The sequence below is a fragment of the Echinops telfairi genome, unplaced genomic scaffold, assembly GCF_000313985.2.
Source record: "Echinops telfairi isolate 266 unplaced genomic scaffold, ASM31398v2 ScPeMD7_7475;HRSCAF=8513, whole genome shotgun sequence".
Lineage (NCBI taxonomy): Eukaryota > Metazoa > Chordata > Mammalia > Afrosoricida > Tenrecidae > Echinops > Echinops telfairi.
The window spans coordinates 17,855,690-17,879,862 of NW_022111379.1; the positions used below are offsets into that span (position 1 = coordinate 17,855,690).

The 24,173-nt window shown below is 45.6% G+C and overlaps 2 protein-coding genes across 2 annotated transcripts in view; one reads left to right on the forward strand and one right to left on the reverse strand.

Moving 5' to 3' along the window:
* Positions 1-14,966, forward strand: part of RHOQ (ras homolog family member Q) — a 44,698-nt gene extending 29,732 nt beyond the window's left edge. Inside the window, exons 3-5 of the mRNA XM_004699757.2 lie at positions 6,008-6,172; positions 6,637-6,732; positions 11,652-14,966. Of these exons, the coding sequence (XP_004699814.1) occupies positions 6,008-6,172; positions 6,637-6,732; positions 11,652-11,807 (417 nt within the window). The 3' untranslated portion in view covers positions 11,808-14,966. The remainder of the gene's footprint in view (positions 1-6,007; positions 6,173-6,636; positions 6,733-11,651) is intronic.
* Positions 12,021-24,173, reverse strand: part of PIGF (phosphatidylinositol glycan anchor biosynthesis class F) — a 33,065-nt gene continuing 20,912 nt past the window's right edge. Inside the window, exon 6 of the mRNA XM_004699758.3 lies at positions 12,021-12,344. Within this exon, the coding sequence (XP_004699815.1) occupies positions 12,231-12,344 (114 nt within the window). The 3' untranslated portion in view covers positions 12,021-12,230. The remainder of the gene's footprint in view (positions 12,345-24,173) is intronic.

Here is a 24,173-nt window from a genome sequence, read left to right on the forward strand (position 1 = left end):
GGGGCAGAGCCGGCCGCCAGCTCTCACCCTCTGGCTGCTGCCCTCCTTGGGCTGACGTGTCCTGTCTGTTCCGACGCACGCGTGTGGGGGTTCTGAAGGCAGCAGTGGGCAAGAAGCCCGAGGTCAGCACTTAGAGCTCGCGCCTCTGTAATTGGGAAATTAATTGGGAAATGGACTTATTATATAAAGTTGCCAAAAGTCAGAAGCTAACTCTCATTTCAAGAATCCTTTCATTCCTGTGCTAATGAGGCCAGTGATGTATAAATCCTGTTTTATAACTGAAATGGAAGACCCAAAGATCGGAGACGTTTTGAAAACCTCGTGGGGCTGTGTGGCCCCTTTCTTGTCTCCATCTTGTCCTGCCCACTCTTGTCTCCATCCCAAACCTCTGGTCGGAGGGTGTGGGGACATGTAGTGAACTCATTGCGGATGGATTTTGAGTTGAATTTTACTGAAAGAGCCCCAAAGCGAACCAACCAGCTTCCTTGGCCAAGCAAGGGTTGGAGTGATGAAAAGTAGTGATGGTGGAAACGGTGGTCACTGTAGCAGAACTGTGTCCTCTGGTAAACCCCACGGAACCTGGGAAGGAAAACCCAAGTATTTTCCACTAAAGCGATTGGTAGGAAAGGGGTAAGACTGCACCCTGTGGAACAGGTGAGAGACCAGGCTCAGCTCCCACAGGCTTTTTAACGCATGCATTTGACCTCAGTGAAAGCTTTTAAAGAACACACGTTGTTTACAGCGGCCTTAACTGTTCAAGGAAGCGGAAGCGATGTTTCCATGTTGCCAAGTTAAAGATGAAGGGAACTCGGGAGGGACAAGGCACGTGGGACTGAGGGAGACTCCTCGTTACTGAGGAGTCTAGGAAACACGCATCGGGTAGGTGATGACAGAACACGGGCGCCTGCAGAAGCCGGCTTCCCTAGGATCTCCCTTGGGGGGTGAGTGTTGGGAGTGCCCTGCCTACTCCGTAGTTTGGGGTTCTCACGAGAAACAGATGTTTTGGAGAGAGATTGCTACTGTGTGTCTTAAAAAAGGACGCTGCTACCGCTCCCTAGACCACAGGACCGACACTTGTCAGGGACAGCTTTGTTGTCTTTTATATTTCTTTCAAAGCCGTGTTTTAGACTTTGACAGACTAGGGCTTGTCTAGTGAAAGAATTATTCTATTGTGGTCTCACTTCTCCCTCCCCCTCCTAAGGATCCCAGGTGGCGTAGTGGTTAACAAGTCGGGCTGCTAACTGCAAGGTCAGCAGTTTGAAACCAGCAGCTGCTCTGAGCGAAAACCCTGGGGCTCCCTAGTCCTGTAAAAAGTGACAATGTCAGAAACCCACAGGGGCAACTTGACCCTGTCCTACAGGGTCCCTCTGCGCCGACATGGGTAGTGAGTGTAGGTTTTTATAGAAGAAAACTCTTGTCGGTTTCAGTCGATTGCCCCTTCCTAAACCAGAGTAGCACACGGGCAGGCATGTCATACATTTGTCATAGTACTTTACAATCTTCAAAGCACCTGTCACTGGAATCCTCCCCTTTGACAGACAGAGGGATCCAGGTTCGGAGACGTCAGGGGCCACATCACCAGTAGGTTGTGTCGGTTCAAGTCCTACCCATTCAGCAAAGCCCAGCTCACAGGCTAACTCTTCTGGAAGGCTTCTCTCGGTGACCAGCCAACACAGCGCTGCAAAGCCGGACTGGCCAGTGTGGGCGACTTGAAAATCCTGCTGTAGGATATGGATATGTTTCAAGTAGACACATGTAAACGAAAATCAGTAACGTGGGAAGAAGCCCACGGGTCTGTCTGTCATCCAGCGACGGCGGCATAGCAGGGCCCTGTGAGCTCATGGCCAGTTGCAGTTAACAGGCTTGGGGTTCCTCTCAGAGCACATTCCTTTTTCTCTCGGGGGCCACGTGCTGGCTCTTGTCACATGGTGAGTGCCGTTTTCGAGGGTCAAGGCCGCCGTCGTTGCAGATAACGCTGGAGGGCCTCATCGGGTAGCTGTCACAACACGCACGCCCGGCGTCTTGCTGAGTCTGACTGAGCACAGAGAATTGCCCCCTGGGTTTCCCGAGATGGCGATCTTGGCAGAAGCGGGTCGTCACCGTTGCCTCCTTTGGAGCAGCTGGTGGGTTTGCACCGGGGCTGAGCTCCAGTTCTTCCCGGTCCGGTCACGGCTGACAGCAAAACTGGAATGGACCCACATTTGTACCATGTGGTAAAGGGGAACAAAAACCAGAACATGGGGAATTACTGCTCGACACTGGGCCTCCCTCCCAGAAAACAAGGGCTGTGTATGTAGGGCATCGCGACCAAATCTCCCGACGGGCTGAGTCTGAAACACCTGGTGCCCACGCCAAGATGGCAGCCCTCTGCTGCCCTGACTGTGTGCTGCTCTCCCCCATCCCGACAGCAATCCAGTGTCCCACGTCAGGTCCCCATGCCTCTTCTGCGTCTCCCATTCCAGAGCTCTGACCCATAATCTTACCATTCTGGTCATCATTCTGTTCCACCCAGAATGTAAATATTCAGGTCTGCCCTGATTATTTCACTGCATTGGCCTTTGCCAGAACTGATTCGAATCTGTTTGATGCCCTGGTTCAAAGCACCGCCCTTTGGGCTGGCAGCAAAGTGCTGAGCCTCTCCACCACCAGAGCACCTTACTAAGCCACCAGAACCCATTGTGGAAGAAATTGATAAACTCGTCGGTAGTTGCTAAGAAACAAAAGGTTGTAACTAAGTGGTCCAGCAGTCTTGTTGACTGAACTCATCGTTTTTCATGATTCTGATGTAAGACATTAATATTTGATCTAAGTGTTTCATATGCATGTCTTTGAGAGTGCTCTAGTTAGCGTGCCCACATTTTTAAGTACTTAACCTTTAAACAAAAAAGATTATAGGCTATAATTTCTTTGTCAGTTTGGAGGTCCCTAGAAATCTGGCTTTGACAAATTCTGACTTCTCTAAGTGGCTATTTAACAGAAACGGTTCCACTTCACTTTGCTTGTGTGGCCACATTTCTAATCTGTAGCCTGGGGTGAAAGATTCTGTATGCCTTAGCGTATTCATTCCCAGATGTGTGTGTGTGTGTGTGTGTGTGTGTGTGTGTGTGTCTGTCTTAATCTGCTATTATTAGATTTGTAATTACTCGAGCTGGGTGGAAGAGGAGAAGAGGAGCGGCCTCCTTCTTATAATAGCAGCCAATTATTTAGCTGGAGGTTCCTGCCGGAAGTTCACTTTAGAAAGATTAGACTTCAGAAGTAGCATTTCTTCTGAGGGGTTGTAAACATTCTTGGTTCAGTTGTTGCTGCTCAAAATCACAATTCTTCTTATCTTAATTAGTCCAGTGACATTTATAATTTAACGAATATCTAGAAATGATTGGTCCAACTTCTTCCCTCCATGCCCACGTCTGTCTCCCTGAGGAAAGTCAGTACTCACTAGAGTTATAGGCGGGACCTACATAACGGACCTCCGTACGGTGGCACATACAGATGTCTGTTATTAAACATTTCTAGAGACCTTTGCATTCAATTACCTTTTATTTCTTATAACGCCCCCAGAGAAAGAACATCCAGTCCATTTTCCTGCAGAGATAAACTTGCTTGTAAAATTAAAGCTTCATTAAAATGTCTAATTTATGCTAAATGGGGGGGTCTAATTTGATTTCCTTAAAAACAAAAAACGTGAATCTTTTGGACCAGGGTACATTTTTAAAAGTCTGAGGCCTCTTGAATTCCAAGACGACAGAAAGCACAGTAATAGTGTATCATTCTCTTCCATTAACCTGAAAATTATACCGTCCTTAAGAGACGTGTGTTTGCTTGATTTGTGTTTTGAAGCCATTGCAGAAAATGTTACTTCTCACCAAAATGATGACTCACTCCTCAAGGGGAGCGTGGGGACAAGGGCCCCCGGGCGGCCAGGGAGGCTGGAGTGGAGCGCCATTGTCCCGGGAAGCATTGGAGGAGTTGTTGGATGTGCTGGCACCACACTGAGTGTGGTGGTCCCGTGACTTCCTTGTGCCTTCCTCCCAGTCCTCTGGGATAATATTCCCATTTCTAATTCTATGGAAACTGGCCCTAAGAAGATGGATGAGGAAGTGGTTTTGAATGCGCGTGCCCCCTCCTGGCCATGCAGAGCCAGCCAGTGTGCTCAGACGCTGGGTACCAGCAAAGATGAAATGTCCCGTTTTCCCGTATGGATTTGCAGTTTGAAAGATACCAAACCGCCACCAGCAAGTCCATTCTGACTCATAGCAACCCCGTGTAGGGCCTTCAACATTGTATATCTGTAGGACCAACTGTCTCCCTTGGAGCTGCTGCTGGGTTTGAACCACTGACCTTGTATCCAAAGTTCACTCCCACACCACCACCAGGGCTCTTTTGAAATTGACAAACAAAACCAAACTCATTGCCATCAAGTAGCTGCCGACCCTATAGGGCAGGGTAGAACTGCCCTTGTGTGTTTCTGAGACTAACTCTGTATGGGAGTAGAAAGCCTCTTCTTTCTCTCATGGAGTGGCTGGTGGTTTTGAACTGTGAGCCTTGTGATTAGCAGGCCAATTTGTAATCCACACTGCCAACAGGGATCCTGTAGAAATAGACAGTAGGGTACAAAACGCTGATTCAATGCACCCAACTATACTTTTTAACCCTCACATTGATTTTTAAAAACCTTATCATTTACATAGGCGCCCTCCCGCAGTAACTAACTAGGTTTAGCATGTTGCATTTCCACCCTACCCGGCTTGTTTTAAACATCAAGCATAGCGTTATTCAAACTCGTCAGAGGCCTTCACTTTTTTTTCTTTTATGTTGTGAAAAAATGCAGATTTTGCTTCTGCCCTGAAAGAGGCAACACCTGAGGAGTCATGCAATGTCATGGCTCCAAATTACAGGTGTGCCGCCTCCAAAATGTCACAGAAGAATGGACACGGGACAGGCTCCAGTCAAGACACACCCACACGCCTCAGCCGAAATCACTAATGAAGTGAAGGGGAGCTAGTGCCAGGAAGAGAAGGTGCTCCTGCTGTAACCCCATGTGGAAGATGCTGGTCACCCTGCAGTTCCACGCGCACACGCTGTGACATGGGCACTTAGCAGGGGGATGACTGAGACCCCAGATAGCGAGTCTGCCCCAGGTCAATATGAAACCCTGGCCCTGCAATAGACATAAGCAGAGCCTGGGTCATGTTCAAGTACTCAGCACCTTTTGTGATAGGTATGAAAACACCCTGCGCCTGCAGAGCCATCCTGTGGATATGAAGTAGCCGTTGCAGCTCACCTGGGAGCCGAATGTGTTCCCATCTGGCGTGGTGGGTTAAGCGTCGGGCTACTATCTGCAAGGTCAGCAGTTCAAAACCACCAGCTGCGCCTCAGGAGACAGACAGGTGAGGCTGTCTACTCCTATAAACCCACAGGGCCAGTTCTACCCTGTCGTGTGGGGTCGCTGTGAGTTGGAATCCACGGGCCAGCAGTGAATTTGGAGTTTGTGAAATGCCATCCGGCTACAGTCACTCTCTATGTCGACCTCCCAGTTACCGTGTTCCCAGTGCAGTGACGGCGTCGGGACTCAGTGCATTTTCTCAAAGTTCAGGGGTGGCCAGTAACGCTACTTTCATCTTTGTCCTCCATTTGTCCTCTGAGGGAGCCCTGGGGGCACTGTATGGGCTGCAACTACCAGGTCGGCGTGTGCCCACTCACCAGCCACTCCGAGGGAGGTGCCCCTAGAGATGTACAGCTTGGGGAACACTAAGGAGCAGGTCTACTCCGGCCTATAGGGTTACTATGAGTCAGAGTGGACCAGATGGCGGTGGCTTGGCATTGAGAATTTCAAACGGGACAGTAAGAAAAACCAACAGAGACACCTTGCTTTCTCCAGGGTACAATACCGTCAGCCTGTGGAATGTTCCTGACTTGGGGTCTTCGAACATGTGAGCCTCCTGTGTGCGTCGATACTGCCCTGTTGCACTTCCAGCTGTAAATAACGAGGTGTTTCTTTTCTCCTTAGGAAGACTATGATCGGCTGAGGCCTTTATCCTACCCGATGACTGATGTCTTCCTGATATGCTTCTCTGTGGTGAACCCAGCCTCGTTCCAAAATGTGAAAGAGGAGTGGGTACCAGAACTTAAGGAATACGCACCCAATGTCCCCTTTTTATTAATAGGAACTCAGGTACGTCTGCTTTGATTTTACCCATGTAAGGATGATAATCTCTGTGGCCTAATTTGGGGGAGAGGGAGGAAGTACTTTCAGACAAATCGCCCACCCTAAAAGTTAGCACATAGTCCAGGTAGGTGTTTAATCTCAGCTGACTACTGGCTGAAAGGTTGGTGATTCGAATCTGCCCAAAGGCACATAGAAGACAGGCCTGGTGATCTGCTGCCCAGGTTCATGGCCTTGAAAACCCTCTGGAGTCTACTGTCTGCTTTGCAGGCATACAGTTGCCATGAGTCAATCAATTACACAACAACAACGTAGTTTTGGGGGGAAAGAAGCAACTGTACTAGTTGATTTTTTTAATTAAATTTTTTGTTTAATCTTTCTGTTTTTAATGTGAGGATTACATAAGACTGTGTGCTCTGATTTATCTTTAAAGGCTTGTAATGTTATGGGACATATTGCCCTTTCTCAATTAGATCGATCTTCGAGATGACCCCAAAACTTTAGCAAGACTGAATGATATGAAAGAAAAACCCGTGTGTGTGGAACAAGGACAGAAACTAGCAAAAGAGGTAAATGGAGCATTGTCAGAGTTTAGGAATCAATGTTTAAAAGTTAAGTTAGCCATGAAACTTAACTTTACTGTGCTTTACTGCTGTCAGGCCCCATGCCGGGTGCGTTCTCTCATCGAGTCCTTGGGCTGATGGTGAGATATGTGAGACAGAGCTACAGCCCCCCAACTCCCCCCCCCCCATTTTCCAGAGGGAGAAGGAAGTAACTTGGCCAAGGTCCCACGGGTGGGAAACAGCAGAGTTGGATTTCTGCACAAGGCCCAAGTTCAGGGCCCTGACTCAGATGCTCCCCATGCTGCTACAATACACTGCACATGGTGGCATGAAAGAGCAGAAATGGAATTTCCCCTAGATTTGAATGCTGAAAGCCCACACCAGCATTGGTGGCCCTGGGTGGTCCTCATGTGGCATAATCCACCCCCCCACCACCACCACCCCACCCCCGTGTGTGCGGTCCATGTCTAATTTGCTTTCTAAGTTTTCTTCAATAACTCAGACATGAGTAGACTTAGTACCCACCCTGTAATATAAATAACGTACGAAAGAAAACCTCTCTCTCTGAACAGGATTTATGTGCATAGGATCCTGGCACATTGTGGGAGAGACGCAATTCAGTCCCCAACAACTGCCTGCCAACATTATTTTCCCAAACAGCCACATCAGGACGCAGTGGTAACACTTTAAACCCCACTGAGTTATACAAGCATTTTCGTAAAATAGTTCCCATCATTCACTAGAATGGGGAGGTGTATATAACACTTTTTAATTTATATTCTACCTCTCCGCAGCACTGTTTGCTTATTTAGCCATGTGGCCCTGGCATTATTGGGTCCTGTTTTTAAAATGTTGTAGCTTTAATAGAGCTGTGGTGGAAACAGAATCGGCTGTGGTCTTTTTCAGCACACCATCAGGAGAAAGTAAGAAAAAATGTGGAGGACCGTTCTTCCTTAAGCAAAAGATAACTGGCTTCACTGACAAACTGCTTTGGGAATTCCCTGTGTTCACATGTGTGATCTTGGGAAGAGGCCTCTCTAAACGTGTCATTAAAGGTACAAGTCATTCATGAAAATGATGACGTACCGACAATGCTTAATGTACCCTCAAATGCCTTAATAAAACGCCTTATCACAACAACAACAAAATAGCCTTTGGCTAGACGACTTGCTCCTATCAAAACTAATCAGGAAAAGATATATACCCAGGAGAAAAACAGGCCAAGAACACCAGTGGAACACACACACACACACACACACACACGAACACACACACACACACACAATCATAATTCAAATGGCCTGTGTTAGTCTGGGTTGACTAGAGAAACAAATTCAGAAACACTCATATGTGTAGAAGAAAGTTTTTCTATTAAAGAGCAATTGTATATTGAGAAAATATCCCAGTCCAGATCAAGTCCCTAAGTCCGATACTAGCCCATATGTCCAATATAAAGCCCTCTTCTGACTCATGAAACACAAGCAATGACGCCGATTCCACACACCAGTGGGGGAGAAGTCTTGTGGATCCAGTGGCAGTGGAAGCATCTCAGCGCTGGCGTGGGTCTCCACGTGGCTTCTTCAGCTCCAGGGCACTAGTGTAGCTCCATGTGTCTTGTCAGCAGGAATGTCTCCCAGGGAGTGAATGCATGTCTATTTATCTCCTTAGCACCTCCAAATGAGGTCATCAAGCTGCGACCTGACAGGCTAAACTCCACCCCTTCACTCGTAATAGTCTCAATTTAACAACAGATTATGTAACTACCACATTGCCATAAAAGAAACTATGATGAAAGTCATTAGTAGTCAGAGGTTACGTTTTCTCCCTATAAAATGAGTAAGCAGTGAGAAGTTAATCATACTCTACTCTGTGACCTAGGGCGCTGGGGGATGTCCACTTCTGGACCGTCAGTTGTAGGTGGTGCTATGACACTGGAACATTTAATGAGGGCTGGGTGAAAGCAATTTTCTTTTCTTTTTTTGAAAAACAAGTTAATTTTATTTAATGTATTGCATTTGATATATATATTATTAAATACATTTATTGGGGGCTCTTGCATCTCTTACTTATCAGAATCCATACATTCATCCAGTGTGTCAAGCACATTTGCTGCCATCATTTTCATTCTCTTCCCACTTGAGCCCCCGATATCAGCTCCCCATTTCTTCCCCACCTCCCCTGCCTACCCTCCCTCACGAACCCTTGATGTTATAGATTATTATTTTCATTTCTTACATCGTGCTCTGTCACCCCTCACCCACTTTTCCATTGTTCATCCTTCTGGGAGGGGGTTATATGTTGATCCTTGTGATTGATTCCCCCTCTCTTCCCCCACCCTTCCCCTTATCCTCCTGGTATCTCTATTCTCATTGTTGACCCTGAGGGGTTTATCTATCCTGGATTCCCTGTGTGGCGAACTCTTATCTGTAGCAGTGTGCATGCTCTGGTCTAATCCGATTTGTAAAGTAGAATTGAGGTCATGATAGTGGGGGGAAGGAAGCACCAAAGAACTAGAGGAAAGTTGTGTTTCATCGGTGCTATACTGGCTCATCTCTTCCCTGTGACCCCTCTATGAGAGGATGTCCAATTGTCAACAGTGGAGTGGACATCTCATAATCACACAGGCTGCTGTGCTTCTTCCATGTGGATTTTGTTGCTTCTCAGTTAGATGGCCGCTTGTTTATCATCAAGCCTTTAAGACCCCAGACACTATATCTTTTGATAGCTGGACACTATCAGCTGTGAAGGCAATCTTAATGAGCATTTTGGCAATATGTAAAATCCTTAAAATCTCACATAATTTGTGATAAAGCGGTGCTACACGTAGAATTGGTTTTCTTAGAAAATTACTGGGATGTGCTCAGAGATGGTTTGGTTTGTAAGGCTGTTGCCCTGTTGTCAGTGGAGGGGGAAAAACCCGATAAATGTGTGCTAATATCGCTACTGAGACGGTGTTTATTAGATAGTTTCAAAGCAGAAGTTGGTTGCCCAGCAGTGGGACCCCATTTCTGGACTTGTCAGCAGCAGTTGGCACAGCCGGTTTGTTCTTACAACACATTCTTCACTGTCTTCCATGCTTAGCTTGTCTCTGGGTTTCCTCCGCTCTCAAGAGCTCTCCTCCCCTCCCCCATCTCCTGAGCATCTGTGAATATTGGAGGGTGCCAGGGGCCGGTCATCTTCGTCACTGCCTTGGAGCCTACACAGTCGACCACCGGCGGTTCCTAGATTTCTGTCACCATCCCAGGCTGTTATCCAGTTGTTCCCTCAGCACATCCATCTGGGTAGCTGAGCATCTCAAAATGAACATACCCATACAGAATTCCTGTTCTCCAAACCACAGGTTCCCAAACTTATTTTTCCAACCGGACCCTTTTCAAAATAATAATTACTCAGAGCTCCCCTGGCAATTAAAAAGAAATCCTATAGTCCCAAATCAAGGATAAAGGATAGGTACTTGCTTTTGCAGCCCCACTGAATCATTCCAGTGCCCACCCCCAGGGGGCAGTAGTGTTTCTCACTTTGGGAAACACTGCTCCCAGCCTACAGTCCTGCTTACTCAAGTCAAAAGCCTTGAAGTTATACTTGACCTTATTCTTTTACCTGGTACATCTAGTTCTTTGGGGGAAAATAGAAATCTATTGCTCTACCTTTAGGATCCAGGATCTAACTATTTCTCATCACCCTCTCCTCTGTCACCCTGGTTTAGGCCCCCTCCATCCCTGGCCCAGATTCTTGCAACAACTTGTAACTCATCCCTCTGCTTTGGTCTGTGCCCCACTGTCGGTTCTCAACAGAGCAGCCAATGAGTCCATTCGCTTGTGAGCCCAGTCAAGTCAAAGCCCCTGCTTTCAGGGCCCTCCCAGCTCCCAGAGTAAAAGCCGCATCCTCAGTGTGGCCAATAAACCCTACGTTCTTTGGCCCCTGAATCTGAGTCTTGGCTAGTCTCGCCTCACTCACGGTACTCCAGCTGGCCTGGCCTCTCCTGCACTGTTCTCCCAGCTCTTCTGTCCCAGCGTCTTTGCCTCCTTCCCTGGGCTGGCAGTCTTTGCTTGTTCATTTTAGGTCTCTGCTCTGCACTTGCTTGGTGAGATTCTGCCTGATCTTGGTCATCTTCCTTATCATCCTTACCAAATGTTTCTCCACACGACTTAACTTTGACATTCTACCCAGGTACCTACCTGCCTGTCTATACTTAATTGTTCACTGTTGGGCTTCTTTCCTTGAGGCTAGAGGCTAATTTTGGTCCCCCGTGCACTCACATCTGGTGCAGAGCACTGCTCAGTGAATGAATGAATGGCTGGGTCCATGCTCAGTGAATGAATGAATGGCTGGGTCCATTCTGAAAGAAAAGCTAGGCGACTTACAGTGACTCAGGTTCTTTTGCTGACCGCCTCGTGTCGTGTTCTGCATCAAGCGCTCCTCCCTCAGTGGGGCTTCTTCAGTGCTCCATGCGTGCTTCTGCATGGGGCCTCTGCCTGCCTGCCTAGCTCCTCCTCTCCGTCCATACCCCTTATTGTTCCAGCTTCTTGCTGAGATGCCCTCTCTGGCAAGCCACTCCCCTCATCCTCAGCATGCCTAGTCTGTCTTCCTCCCACCTTATAGGATTCCTGGGACGCGTTATGTAGACGCCACCCAGCGGGGCCTTTGCTCTTTTGTTCACGGCTGCAGTACCCTAAGCACCTAAAACCATGCTGGGCATGCAGACAAACAGACAGGAATTTTTCCTAGGAATCATCTGAGGGGGTATGACACTAGTATTTTAACAGCTCTCTCTGGATGCTATGAGTTTGGATTACTTGTGTTTGCTTATCTTTATTGTGTACTTAACCTTATAGTGGTATGTTGGGTGTACCATTATGGCAGTATCGAGTAAACCATGTAAAGGTATTATATACTTGTGATGTTGTTTTCTTCTTTCTTCCCAGATAGGCGCATGCTGCTATGTGGAATGTTCGGCTTTAACCCAGAAGGGATTAAAGACTGTTTTCGATGAGGCTATAATAGCCATTTTAACCCCAAAGAAACACACAGTCAAAAAAAGAATAGGATCAAGATGTATAAACTGTTGCTTGATTACGTGAGGAATGTCTTCAGCGGCCAAGGAGACTATCTCTTGCTCTCAGAAAGCATATGAAAAGCTACAGCTATACAGAGACCTTAGAAAGAAGCAGTTTAAAACTTGGGAGGTCAAGGGGGTGGAAATATAAAACAAAACTGCCCTCAGAATTCTCTAGAGTTCCCTAAGAATGTTTTTTCAAGGTCTAAGAAGCAGCACACCGCATCTGAAGCCACAATCTATATTATAAATACTTTATTTCAATAGAAGGTACAATCTCTCAGGGGTTTCATAGTTTCAAAAAGCTACAATTACATCGTATTATATCTACATAGATAAAACAAAACAACAGTGCTGTAAATGGAACTGCTTGGCATTGCCCATATGTATTTCTGCACAGTTTTCATGGAAATCTGCACAAAGAAATATCTTCTCCTTTTGCTCCCAGTTAATTATTCTTGTATGTAAGTTGCTTTCTATTCCAGTAGATCCAGAGTGGTGAAATAGCAAGCCCAGCCACGTAGCCAAAGGTCGCGCCAAGCGTGCAGGAGATGGGCCAAACCTGAAGGGGCAACGTGTGAGAGCAAATACAAACACGTTTTGTTATTACTTGAGCACAAAGTCAGTGTAACCGAGCTCCTCCGCTATAAAAATGTGTTGTGCTTCTGAAAGAATACCAAAAGTGTAAAGAGGTCCTACCCGCATTTACCATGAACACAAAACCTGTACGCGTTTTCCTTCATGCGCATTAAACGGTCGCAAGGCTCTGGCAATTGTAGCTTTAGTTTGATGCTGCCCAGACTGCATGAGTTACATGCTGACGTAACACATTAAAATTCGGGGTCAGACTTTGCCATAACCCTGGGATCCATTTAGCTCGCCGGACTAGTTGGTAAATTTCTTCTCTTTAATTCCCACATTGGCTGGGTACATCATATCAAATGGTAGAAGTGTGTATACTGACCAAACCACAGAAACTTTTCATTTGTGTTTGAGAAAGAGAAAAACCTGGAACTCAAGCATGTCACCTGGAGTTTGTGGCGGGCAGCTGCTTCCGTGTTAAAACTGAATAGAAGCCCCCGGGAACTCTAACAGAAGTCACAGAGCTGATCTGTAAGTGAAGCGCCACAGGACTTCCAAATACCTCCCATCTGCAGCCATGCTGCGATGTACCTGACACCAAGCCGGAAGGAGTTTCTCCTACGAGCAGTGCGTCGGTCCCGGGTGAATGGCTCTGCCTAAAAACACGCCCCAGGCACCGTTTCCCTCTGCCCTGGGGAGGTGACTTGGTTTACCAGAGCCGTGTTTAATCTTCCTCTGCTGGTCTGGCCAACAGCACTGTGCTGGAGGTGGACCATCCAAATTCCTAGGTCTGTTCCCTGATGAAGCTTGCTCGGCTCTCGTGAGGATCTGCCTTATTACCGATGCCATGCAGCTGACAATATAAGTGTTAGACTCAGTTGCAGTGTGAGCCAACGAATGAGGTTGTATAGAGAAACATAATGAACCACACCCTCGCACCCCAGCTTTCCCACATTTAAACTTGCTGTTGCCTGAATTAGAATCACTTGGGTCTGCGGTGGGATTCTGTTCATTTCTACGACTTGAGCTTTCAGCTATATTGCACAGATTGGGTAATGGAACACTAAACTTTTATACTTGAAAATGACAGCCTTAAGTGCTCATTTCCGCCACAAATCTAGGATAAACTGTCTTGCTGTATGTCTGCTTTGTAGAGATTTTGTAAAAAGCATCGTTTTTCTCACTGAAGAATGGAGAGCCTCCCAAATCACGAGCCAGAGCCTTCTTGCTGAGCAGGACTTCGGACCTCTTCCTTCGCCCGGGAAGCGGTGGTTCCTATCAATGCTCACGGCCTTACGTCTGCGCAAACCGAATCCCATGTAACTTCCCCCCTTTAAGTTGTGGTTTTACATAGAATGGAAAGGAATTGTATAAATCAATTCGTCTCTTAGTTCAGTTGCCCAATACCTGGTATAAAGGAAATAAGACAGTTAAGTATTATACATTTCTAACTTGCCTTTGGGGATTTGATGGGGATTTAATAGGATGTCTCCCTTCAAATTCACATTTCTGGAACCTTCACGTTTTGGTTTAAAATGTAGATGTGTCCCGAAGCAAGTGGACCAGGCATCTGCACCTGAGCTCCGGCATTGCCTATTTCTTCCCCGGGTCTCAGTTTCCCCGAGTGAAGTCTGGGAGGTGGAGATCCTCTCTAATGTCACTCCTGTTGGCCAGCTCTAGAGACGCGCCTCTTGCTCACGAGCAACAATCACTGTTGATGTGACCCTTCAGCTGCGCCCCCTAAGAGGGCAATGGATGTCGCCGGACCGCAGCACTCTGCAGAGGAGGGGCCACCTCACCGGGGCCTCCGGGGCTGACTGCACCTCGTGGGCTTTGCAGCTTCCCATGCGTACAGAGAGCGTCTTCACTGTTTGGTTCTTCAATGTCTTATTTATTTTTTTTGCAAAATTATTCCTGCCCCTTTAATTAAAAGAAAACAAACCAAAGATTTATTTTCTATTCATAAGCAAGCTGCAGAAAAGTGGCTTTGTTTTCAGAAGCACTTCTTCATAAAAGGGTTAGGTGTTAATGGAAGTTCAGACACATCGCTGAAATGACTCATTCAAGCTAGTGAAAAATCTGGGAAATACTTCAAAATACGCCATCGACATGTATTTTGCTAGTGAAAACAAATGCAGCGCTTCAAATGAGGTCACGCACCCAGGGGCTTCAAAACGTGCGGTAAAATGGACTTCATCACAAACCTGAAATCCCCTTAGTGTGAGTGAGCTTATTAAATACTAACAGCTGGTCATTTTCGCATATAGAAAATGAGTTCTAAAGTTCTTACGTAAAAATAAGTTTAGCGTCTTTCTGAAGTCTTATTTAATACTTTACTAACTTATACTCTTATCCTATCTCTAAATGTGCATTTTAGGTTAACCTCGGTTGAGTTATTAAATTGACATTAAGTAGAGCTTGAATTAATGGTTGTTATGAATTATCTTAGTTATCTTAGACACTTGCTTCCATTCGGCTTCTAATTATTAATTTTAAATACCAATGTATCAGTTCACTGGTTGTTGCTTTTACAATGATTGTTACTTTAACAGTGTCCCATATTAACACATGGGGTTACAAATAAAATAATAGTTTACTATGATATAAAGTATTGAACTTCTTACCCTAGCACTTTTTATTGCACACACCTCAGATGTACATACGGGTCTGGGCTCCACGTACTCTGTTGAGCACTGTACACACGTGAGGAGGCCAGTCCCTCGCGCTGCCCAGCACAGCCCAACTGGGTTGCGCGGCTCTATTTGCGTCGCCGTAAGTTCAGCTGGACTACTTCCCACTCCCACATGCATGCCACGCTCACACATTCCTCACAGCTGCCACACTCCACCTCCAGCGGAACTCCAGACTAAATGTTGATCACAAAGTTTTATCAGACAAGGAATTGGAGTTTAGAACACTGCCTGTCCAAGGGTACATGCTACTAGCAAATCAAAATGGTGGCCTGACTTCCAAGATTTTGCTGGTGATGGGCCCGGCTTTGTGCTTACAAGAACATCTGCTGGACTCTTCTGAAATCGCCCACTGCCATTGAGTGATGTCTATCTAACTCATTGAGGTTTCTGAGGCTATAAACTCTGCGAGAAGACAGCGCCATCTTCCTCCCAAGGAGCAGCTGGTGGATTTGAACTGCCCACCTTGCAGGTTAGCCCAATGCTTACCCAACAGTGTCACCACGGGTCTTTTTCTGAAATAAGCAGCCTTATTTGTAGCGTAGTGATTTTTAAGGAGAATTTCTTTAGAGAGGGGATGGCAAAGGGAGCAGTTAAAGGGCACGAGGGGAAGCTGTCCACTCCTTAGCGTTGCCAAGTGGTACAACTGAGTACTAACCCAGAGGGGGCAACTCACACCCACCCAGAGTACCTCAGAAGACAGGCCGAGCAGCCGACTGCTTCTGAAAGCCCAGCTCGAAGGCTCCTTGAAACACTGGTCTATCCTGTCCACGGGGAAGGGGCGGGGGGGTCGCCATCAGCTGGAGTTAAGTCCTTAGCAACTCACAATAAGCAATTGCCTGTAATTCTCTTATAATTGTTTTTGTAAATAAACTGCACTATAGCAACAAAATTCGTATTTGTTAGACCTAACTTAATCATGTATTGGCATGCGTATGTCTTAAAAAATTTCCATTTAAAACCATCTTTTCTCACACAGGAAAATGTTGCCACAGAACAGCCTTCGTACCATAAATAGGGTTTGAAACAAACATGGCATCGTCTATTAAACAGGCAATCTGGCCACATCCCTATAAACATTTCTCCAAATTATGATCATCTCGGATGGACGTAATTATCTTGTTTTGTTTTAGGAGACAGAAAACTCAGAACAAAGACATCCACACAAAAAGTCACTCGCAAGTGTTACAACGGCCTCGTTCCGTTTTATCCACTCTCTCCTTAAATGTGTTTTGTTTTTTAATCACTAAATAGAAGACCCATGGTGCCTAACAAAACAAACCACCATGCAAGCGCAAACTTCTAAAGATTACCATTAAAAAAAATACTATATTTTAAAAAGTAGCTACATCACGTGGGAAAAACTGCCTTGTGTACAGTAATTATCCTCTGCCCCGGACATTAGTTCTTAATTATGTATTTTTAAATCATTTACAAATGAGGCCAATGTTCTCTCAAAATTAACAAATGCCTTACATAGCACAGGGTACATGGTATCAACATTGTTTTTCTCTCAGCAATATAACTGTTTACATAATTTAAATAATTCTTCATAGGATCAGTATAAACCTTGCATACATTCATGGTTCTATAAATGAGTATTCTTGCTGGTTGGAAGACAGTTCAAAATCCTACAGGCTCGTTTGCCCCCGGGGAAGTTCGACCTTGTCCTACCAAGTCACTAGGAGCCCAAATGGACTCGATGGCAGGGTGATTGGCTGGTTCTCTTTTTTGGTTGCCACCTGAAGACCACACTGCTCTCTTCTGCCCGCTCTCCAGCTCCGTACATGTGGAGGAGGGACGGTCAGAGGGCACACTTCGCATGCTGCTAGTGCCTGTGCCTTCTCAGAGCCATGCAGTAGAGGGAGACAGTTTGGGTGTTAGGCTGGATTTGATTCTTGTGTCTGTGTGTGACTGTGGGCAAGTCACCCAACCTTCTTTCTGTGCCTTGCTTGTCTCGTGGGCAAAATAGGGGCCACAGTAAATCACCTCTTAGAGTTACAGTGATGACTGAAGGAAATAACACACTATGCAGCGTTTATCACAGTAGCTGCCACAGTGGACCAGTAAGCAATATGTCGGTTACAATTAACAGTGATTGTTTTATCTTCCTAATAAATCAAACCCACTGCCACCATGTCAATGCCCACTCGGTGACCCTACAGGGCAGAGCAGGATTGCTGCATAGTGCTTCTGAGGCTGTCAGTCTTTACAGAGACAGACGGCTGCATCTTCCTACCTCATATCAGCCGGTGGGCTGGAGCTACCGACCTCGTAGTTAGCAGCCCAGTGCTTAGCCCACTGCGTCCCTCTCTTAACGGCTTCGCCAGGCTCACCGGGGGAGCAAACAGTTCCTGCACTCGGCTGCTCACTGAAAGGCTGGCAGGCTGAGCAGCCCAGAGATGCCTCCCAAGGAAGGCCTCGCGAGCGTGTGGAGCGGGCGGCGCTGCTCTACCACGCACAGGGCCAGCCGGCAGTGTTGGCTCAAAGTGGCACCTGCTTCAGAGAAGTACATGTATATACATACACACCCTGCCCCTCTTTAAGTATGAAAAATATTAAAACAAACCCAAAAAAGGAAGTGAACTCACATTTCTTTCTCATCAGACCTAATCCTTGGACATAGAGTGGAACCTGGAGCACGCCTTTCCCAGTTTCCCACCTGTGCAAAAGGTGTAGTGGTCACCCTGATTTCTGGGGCTCCCTTTAGTGGGAAGTAATGCTGCAGGTTCTCTTCTCTGGCAGACCCACCTTACACCCTCTTAGGAACCGCTATAGAGGGTTGCTAGGATAGGAACTAACTATTCAGTGACAGTGAGTTTTTTCCAATGATGTAGATGGCACTTGTGACTGAGAGTAAATTTAATAGCTGCTCTGGCATGTTCAAAAGCTACTTCAGGTTTTCAATAACACCGCTAGAGATATTAAAACGATAATCTACTTTCTAATACTCTCTGTATTTTACTTTTGAGCTTGACTTGGCTTTCCTTGAGAGCCCGGGGCAGCAGAGTCAGAATGTTCTGAGTCACTGACCCCGCTCATTGACTGGCCACATGCCTCCGACCAATCAACATCGGAGCCTCAGTCTCCTAATCTGAACCAGGGACAATAAATTGCACCACTGTACTTAATACATCGACAATTACTTGGGGGACACAAATGCAGTTGTAGATGTCAGGCAGAAATGGAGCTACTTACAGATAAGAATCTCTAGAAAGACTTAAAGGAACTCACACCCATTCTAGGTTGGCTGGCTCTCTCCAGAAACAGAAAGGAAGACAAAACCCAGGGAGCGTGTTCTAAATGTTATATCACAAGTTGCTTTTCAATGTGCTTGTTTCTTCCTCAGAGAGAGCACAGGGGCAGTTGAAGCTCCTGGCCTGGATACATTTTTCTGGTCAGTTGTTAAGTCTACACTGGTCACTCAAAACGTATTTCTACAAAATCATAGACATTTTTTATGACATAAAAATACCAAAATGAGAAGTTATTGTTTCTTTCCAACCCTTCCTCAAATGTTCGGTGCTCTCTAATTTACCGCACATTAAAGATTTAAGTCAAGTCCAAATGGCAGTCTGCGCTTCCTTGAGAGACTCAAACAGTGAGTTCTGGGCACGGAAAGAAGTCTGACAGGGCAAGGCCAGGGCTGTAGGGTGCTGGGGTACGGTCTCCCACTGAAATGCTCCCAGGCCGCTCCTTGCCACCCTCCACAGAAGGCGCAGATACTCGTTAGGGTGGATAGAAGTTCCTCAGTGCAACCTCCCCGCCCTTTTCCCTCACTACGGCAGTTTTCAATTTTCTTAGACCTTTTCCTAATAGCCCCTGTGTCCTTTGAGACACTCTATTAAGAGTCTGGAATCCCATACAAGAGTCGCCTTAACCTTCAGGGCTGACTCTGCTTCGAATTTAACTGGCCCCACACGTCCCTTGGAAGCCATTGTTCTGACTGGACTTGCTTTATGAAGGTTCCCTAACAAGACAAGTTGATTGCCCAGAGGATTTGTCTGTAGCCATGACTGAAGCCACCATTAAATGTACTTTGTGTGAACTGCACCTGTAACGGTATGAAGTGGAATCTTAGAGGAATTTCTAACTTGCCCTCCTACATTTTCCCCCACTCCTTAGAGCACAGACTGTGGGCGAGGCATCTGTAGAGATGCCTGCAGTCTCGGATCTGGGACTTCTAGTCAAAGCTAAGCAGTAGCTCACTGCCAGGGCTCTGTCCAGTGAGCTCAGATGCCAGGTCTATTAACTCTCCCACGGAAGTCCTTCCCTTTTTGAGTCAGTCTTGAAACACAGAACTAGTATTCATATAAAGTAGTACTTTGAACACTGGTCTGCCTACCCTGGTACAATTTTTATGATTCGCTGACTAAAAAACTTGTAATTCTTCAACTAATCTGAAGCTGTAATTGTAGGTTTAGCACCCACCCTACATTATTTGTAGTAATTAATTTAGTTATAGTCTGTATAACATCAGTCCCAATAGATGCACGAACCCCCTGGCATCTAGCACTCTAGAAAATGAACATCTGCGTACAAACCAAACTCGCTACCATCAAGTCGATTCCAATTCACAGCAAACATGCTTAGCGAATCATAACTGTCAACCTGCAAAAGCTGTAGAAAACAAAGAAATAAACAAAAAGGCTTCTTAAATATAACCAATGCTTTATTTACCTGGTATTTGGTGGGAATAAGTTTAAATATTTTTAAACAATTTTAAATCATTCTAAAGAAACTCAAGGGTCTAAAAATTTAAAAACATCAAATTCATTTGTTTAAAGTATTATTAAATCAAGTTTGTTTCGTAACTTTTTAGAGAAATCGGTCCTCAGAGGTTTACGTGTGGAACAGAATTATCCGTGCGATTCGTGTTAGAGGTCCTCGTTACTGAGTTATTCCAACTCATGGCGCCACCCGCGAGGATCGGGCAGTTTCTCCCCTGGGCTTCCAAGACCGTAACCTTTAAGGGAGTAGAAACTCCCTCTCCGAGAAGCGGCTAGTGGTTTTGAGCTGCTGACCTTGTGCTGAGCAGCCCCCTACATGGCCAGGGCTCCATTTGTACACCGAGAGATAAAGCCTACTGTGCACGACAGCTGTCGGGACTAAGCTAACCAGGTGACAGTGCGCAGCTCCACGTCTGAGACACAGATCGGAGTCACTTTCTTTTTTCCCCCCCAGACGCCATCTTCTGAAGTGTCAGGAAGGATGGAAAATTGTGGGAAATCCAAATACCCTTCTATCAAAGAAGTAGATGATTACAATAGAGGGCTGTTGGGCAGGAGGGGGAAAAACAAAGAGTACGAACCTTTTCCTCTAACACATGAGAACTGAAATAAAATTTGCCTTTTTTTTTTTTGAGATGCTCAAAATACAGTTACTTAGCTACTCCAACATTGTGGGTTACGCACTGGGTTGCTAGCTGCAAGGTCAGCAGTTCAAAACCACCAACATCTCCACAGGAGAAAGATAAGGTTTTCTCTGTTCTATTGGGTCACTATGAGCCAGAAACGACTCAATGGCAGTGAGTTTTGTTTGGTACTCTGCAATTAAGGAACCCTGGTAGTATAGCAGGGTAAGCATTGGGCTGCTAACCTCAAGGTTGGAGGTTCAATCCCATCAGTCGCTCTGTGGGAGAAAGAGGAGGCTGTCTGCTACAATAAAAATGTAGTCCTAGAAACCTAAGGGAGCAGTTCCACTCTGTCCTATAGGGTCCCTCTGAGGCACAGTGGACTGGATGGTACTGGGTGTGAACTGGCTTTATAGACAGGTAGTGGGCTAAGTATTTCAGAAGGATTAAATTATTTCTCACTGGCAAGTAGTTGAATGAGGATGTAGCAGTCTGATGCCAGTTACTCATTGTGCTACCTGCCGACCACATGGGGGCTTCAAACCATCTGAATAACCAACACTTCCTCACTAATTTTTTATCACATGAAATATTAGCCCATGTTTTGAGAAAGGAAAGAACTGGAGCATTTTCCAGAGGAAAGATTTGGCGGCATTCTAGTTTATAGCATTTTTTAGAATTCAATCTAAATCTAATTTTAAATTACTAATCCAAATCTGAATTCTTGTGCTCAAATGATTAAACTCTAGCCCTGGGTGATATTTAGAGGAGCCTGGTGGTGTAGCGGCTATGAGTTCGGCTGCGATCCACATGGTGGGCAGTTCTAAACCGCCAGCAGCAACTCCGGAGAAAGACTGGACTTTCTACTCCCCTGGAGTTACAAGCTCGGGAACCCACAGGTGTTGCAGTGACTCAGCGCTGACTCTTAAGCAGTGAGTCCAGCGTTAGGTTCTGGGTGATCTTTACGTATCGCTTAACACGTACACAAAATGCATGGCTTGTACATCGTATGTATTCAACAGATACCCATTAGCTATTTAATTACAGCAGACACAGAAGCACATTATAATGGGTGGAAACGTCCAGCAGTGCACGCTGTCACTAGCAGCTTTCCCTGGGAGTGAGGGAAGTTGGGATGAAGAGTGGTCCAGGCATTTCTCCTACTGCCGGCAGTCACAGGCAAGTGAATGTGGCAGGGAGGAGAGGCAACGAGAACTTCCAAATACTGTTTAAAATCAAAGCTGCTCAACAGGGTAGCGGGCTAGCCACCCTGCCCTGCTCCTTTTAACCACATCCCCTTGCTGCCTTCTACAAACACAACGGGGATCCCAACTATACAAACGCCAACTCCCTGCCATGGGGTCGATGCTGACGCATAGTGACCCTGCAGGACAGAGAGAACTGTCCCTGGGAGTGCCCGCAGCTTTGTCCTGTGGCCAGAATGTGCACCTTGAGTGCCCTGGGCTCCTGCGGCCAACTATAAAGCTGCCTTGATAAACTCTGTGACAAGATCTCTCCTCGTGCCTTTACTTAAAATAACTTGAAATTCTTTATTATTAAGTTAAAAAAAATCTTGAATTGGTAGCATTGCATATCAATGAGTCCCTTCTGGTTGTTTAGTGAAGTCAATTTTTTTTTTCAATTGTTCATCACAGAACTCATATCATTATAATCTTAGAGTTTGTTCTCAAGAACTTTATAGTCATATTTGAGTTCAGAGTCAAGAAAATGGAACTAAAGCACACAGCAGCTTTCATGAGATTCTATATGGACATGTGCGTCATTTAAGAAGATAGAACTTCTTAACCAGATATTCTTGCTTCTCAAACTGAATATAAATAAAAAACAGTTCACAAGACAGAAAACCTCTCTTTACCACAAACATCAAACTGATACTGGACTAGAAGGAACAAGAGAACGAAAATCTCCCCTTACTACACATCATGCTTTAGATAATGAAGTATATGCAATATTAACTCACGAAATTCTGCTATAGAAAAAAACATGTTGAGCAAATGCCACATTCCCCTATCTGGTTTCTTGCTTCTCCAGCAAACTTTGTCAGCATCCCACGCTGCAAACAAGGTCCACGGTTCAAAACCACCAGGTGCTCCACAGGCGAAAGATGAGCCTTTCTAATCCTGTAAGAAGTTACAGTCTCGGAAACCCATAGGGGCAGTTCTACCCCATCCTAATGGGTCTCTGTGAACCTGAATCGACTGGACGGCAATCAGTGAGTGAGAATTCCTGATCACTACCTACAACAACAGCAAAACAAAACCTCTGTTGGCCAAAAGAAAAAAGAACTTCACCAATACTCTAATTTTTCAGTAAGTAACTGCTGAAGGTGAAGAGGGGCAGCTGATTATTAGATGAATAAAATATTCTTTAAACACTATGCATTTTAACATAAAATAATTACAGTGAGTTAGCGGGTCATAAACTTTGAATCTTCTAAGGGCAACTCATAGTAAAGAGAGTTAAATAGCCAGCAATATTCCAGTTGAATGAAACATTCTTAATGAAGACCAACACTTGCTACAAGTTTAATTAGCTAGCTCGCTAATTAACGTTTTTCAACATCAGTAACGCAAGTGGAAACTTTATATACTATTTTTTAATCTTGTGCCACCAATCTGGATCTAACTCATGGCTTACAATAAAAAGCACCAAGGTAGAAAACTCAGGTCAGTAGTTAAAAATCTGACCATTCCAAAAATGGGTATTAGCAAGCAAATAACGAATACCTATTTCCCAAATGAGCCTAGGCTCGGGATTTACAAAGCATGTCTACGCTGCAGAATTTAGGTTTCACATCTGTATAGTCTTGTGGACAGAAAAGACCCAACACATGTAAGAGAACCAGCCTTCACACTGAGAAATATGCCATCGACAGACACACTGCAAGTTCATCATGCACGACCTAAGCACTCATTAAAGCTGACGTCCTACTGCACTGTATTTTTCAATATGCTGGTAACTGGATTTTAACTGACGATCTCTTAAAGCAGCACGGCCATGGCAGGCTGAAATCAAGTTCTTCAGCATAAACTTTGCAATGAGTTTTATTATTATTCCACAAATTAGAAATTGCTGGCACTATTGCTTAACATATAGGTGACTTTTACAAGATGGCAACTCAAATGTAATCATTTGAAACAGCCAGAGAAATATCAAATAAGGAAGCTATATTAGCACTAAAACCTTGGGCAGGAGATCAGTGGTGCCACGTACTCCCATATTTCAGGGGTTCCTCTACCACAGGGGTTCTCAACCTTCCTAATGCCCAGACCCTTTCATACAGTTCCTCATGTTGTGGTAACCCCCAACCATAAAATTATTTCGTTGCTACTTCATAACTATAATTTTGCTACTGTTATGCATCAGGCGACCCCTGTGAAAGGGTCGTTCGACCCCCAAAGGGGTCAAGACCCACAGGTTGAGAACCGCTGCTCTAACATATCAAAGAATGAAGAAGCAACATAAGAAATGGCAAACCTACCTGTGATAGGTAGGTTTATTGTGCCAACCTGGCCAATGAACACTTGTGGGATTAATTGAAGGGCGGAGAGATAAATGGCTTGGCAATCCTTGCCTTTCTTGTTCTCTTGCTCTTTGATGAATGGACCAGTGTGTGGCTGCCGTAGCTGGTTTCTCTGCCTCAACTTGCAAGCTACACTACCTGCGGGGCACCCAACCCATGGACTGTGTTGCTGTAGTTTGAGGTTCCTTCAAGACCTCCTTCACCACGCTACTGGAGTATACA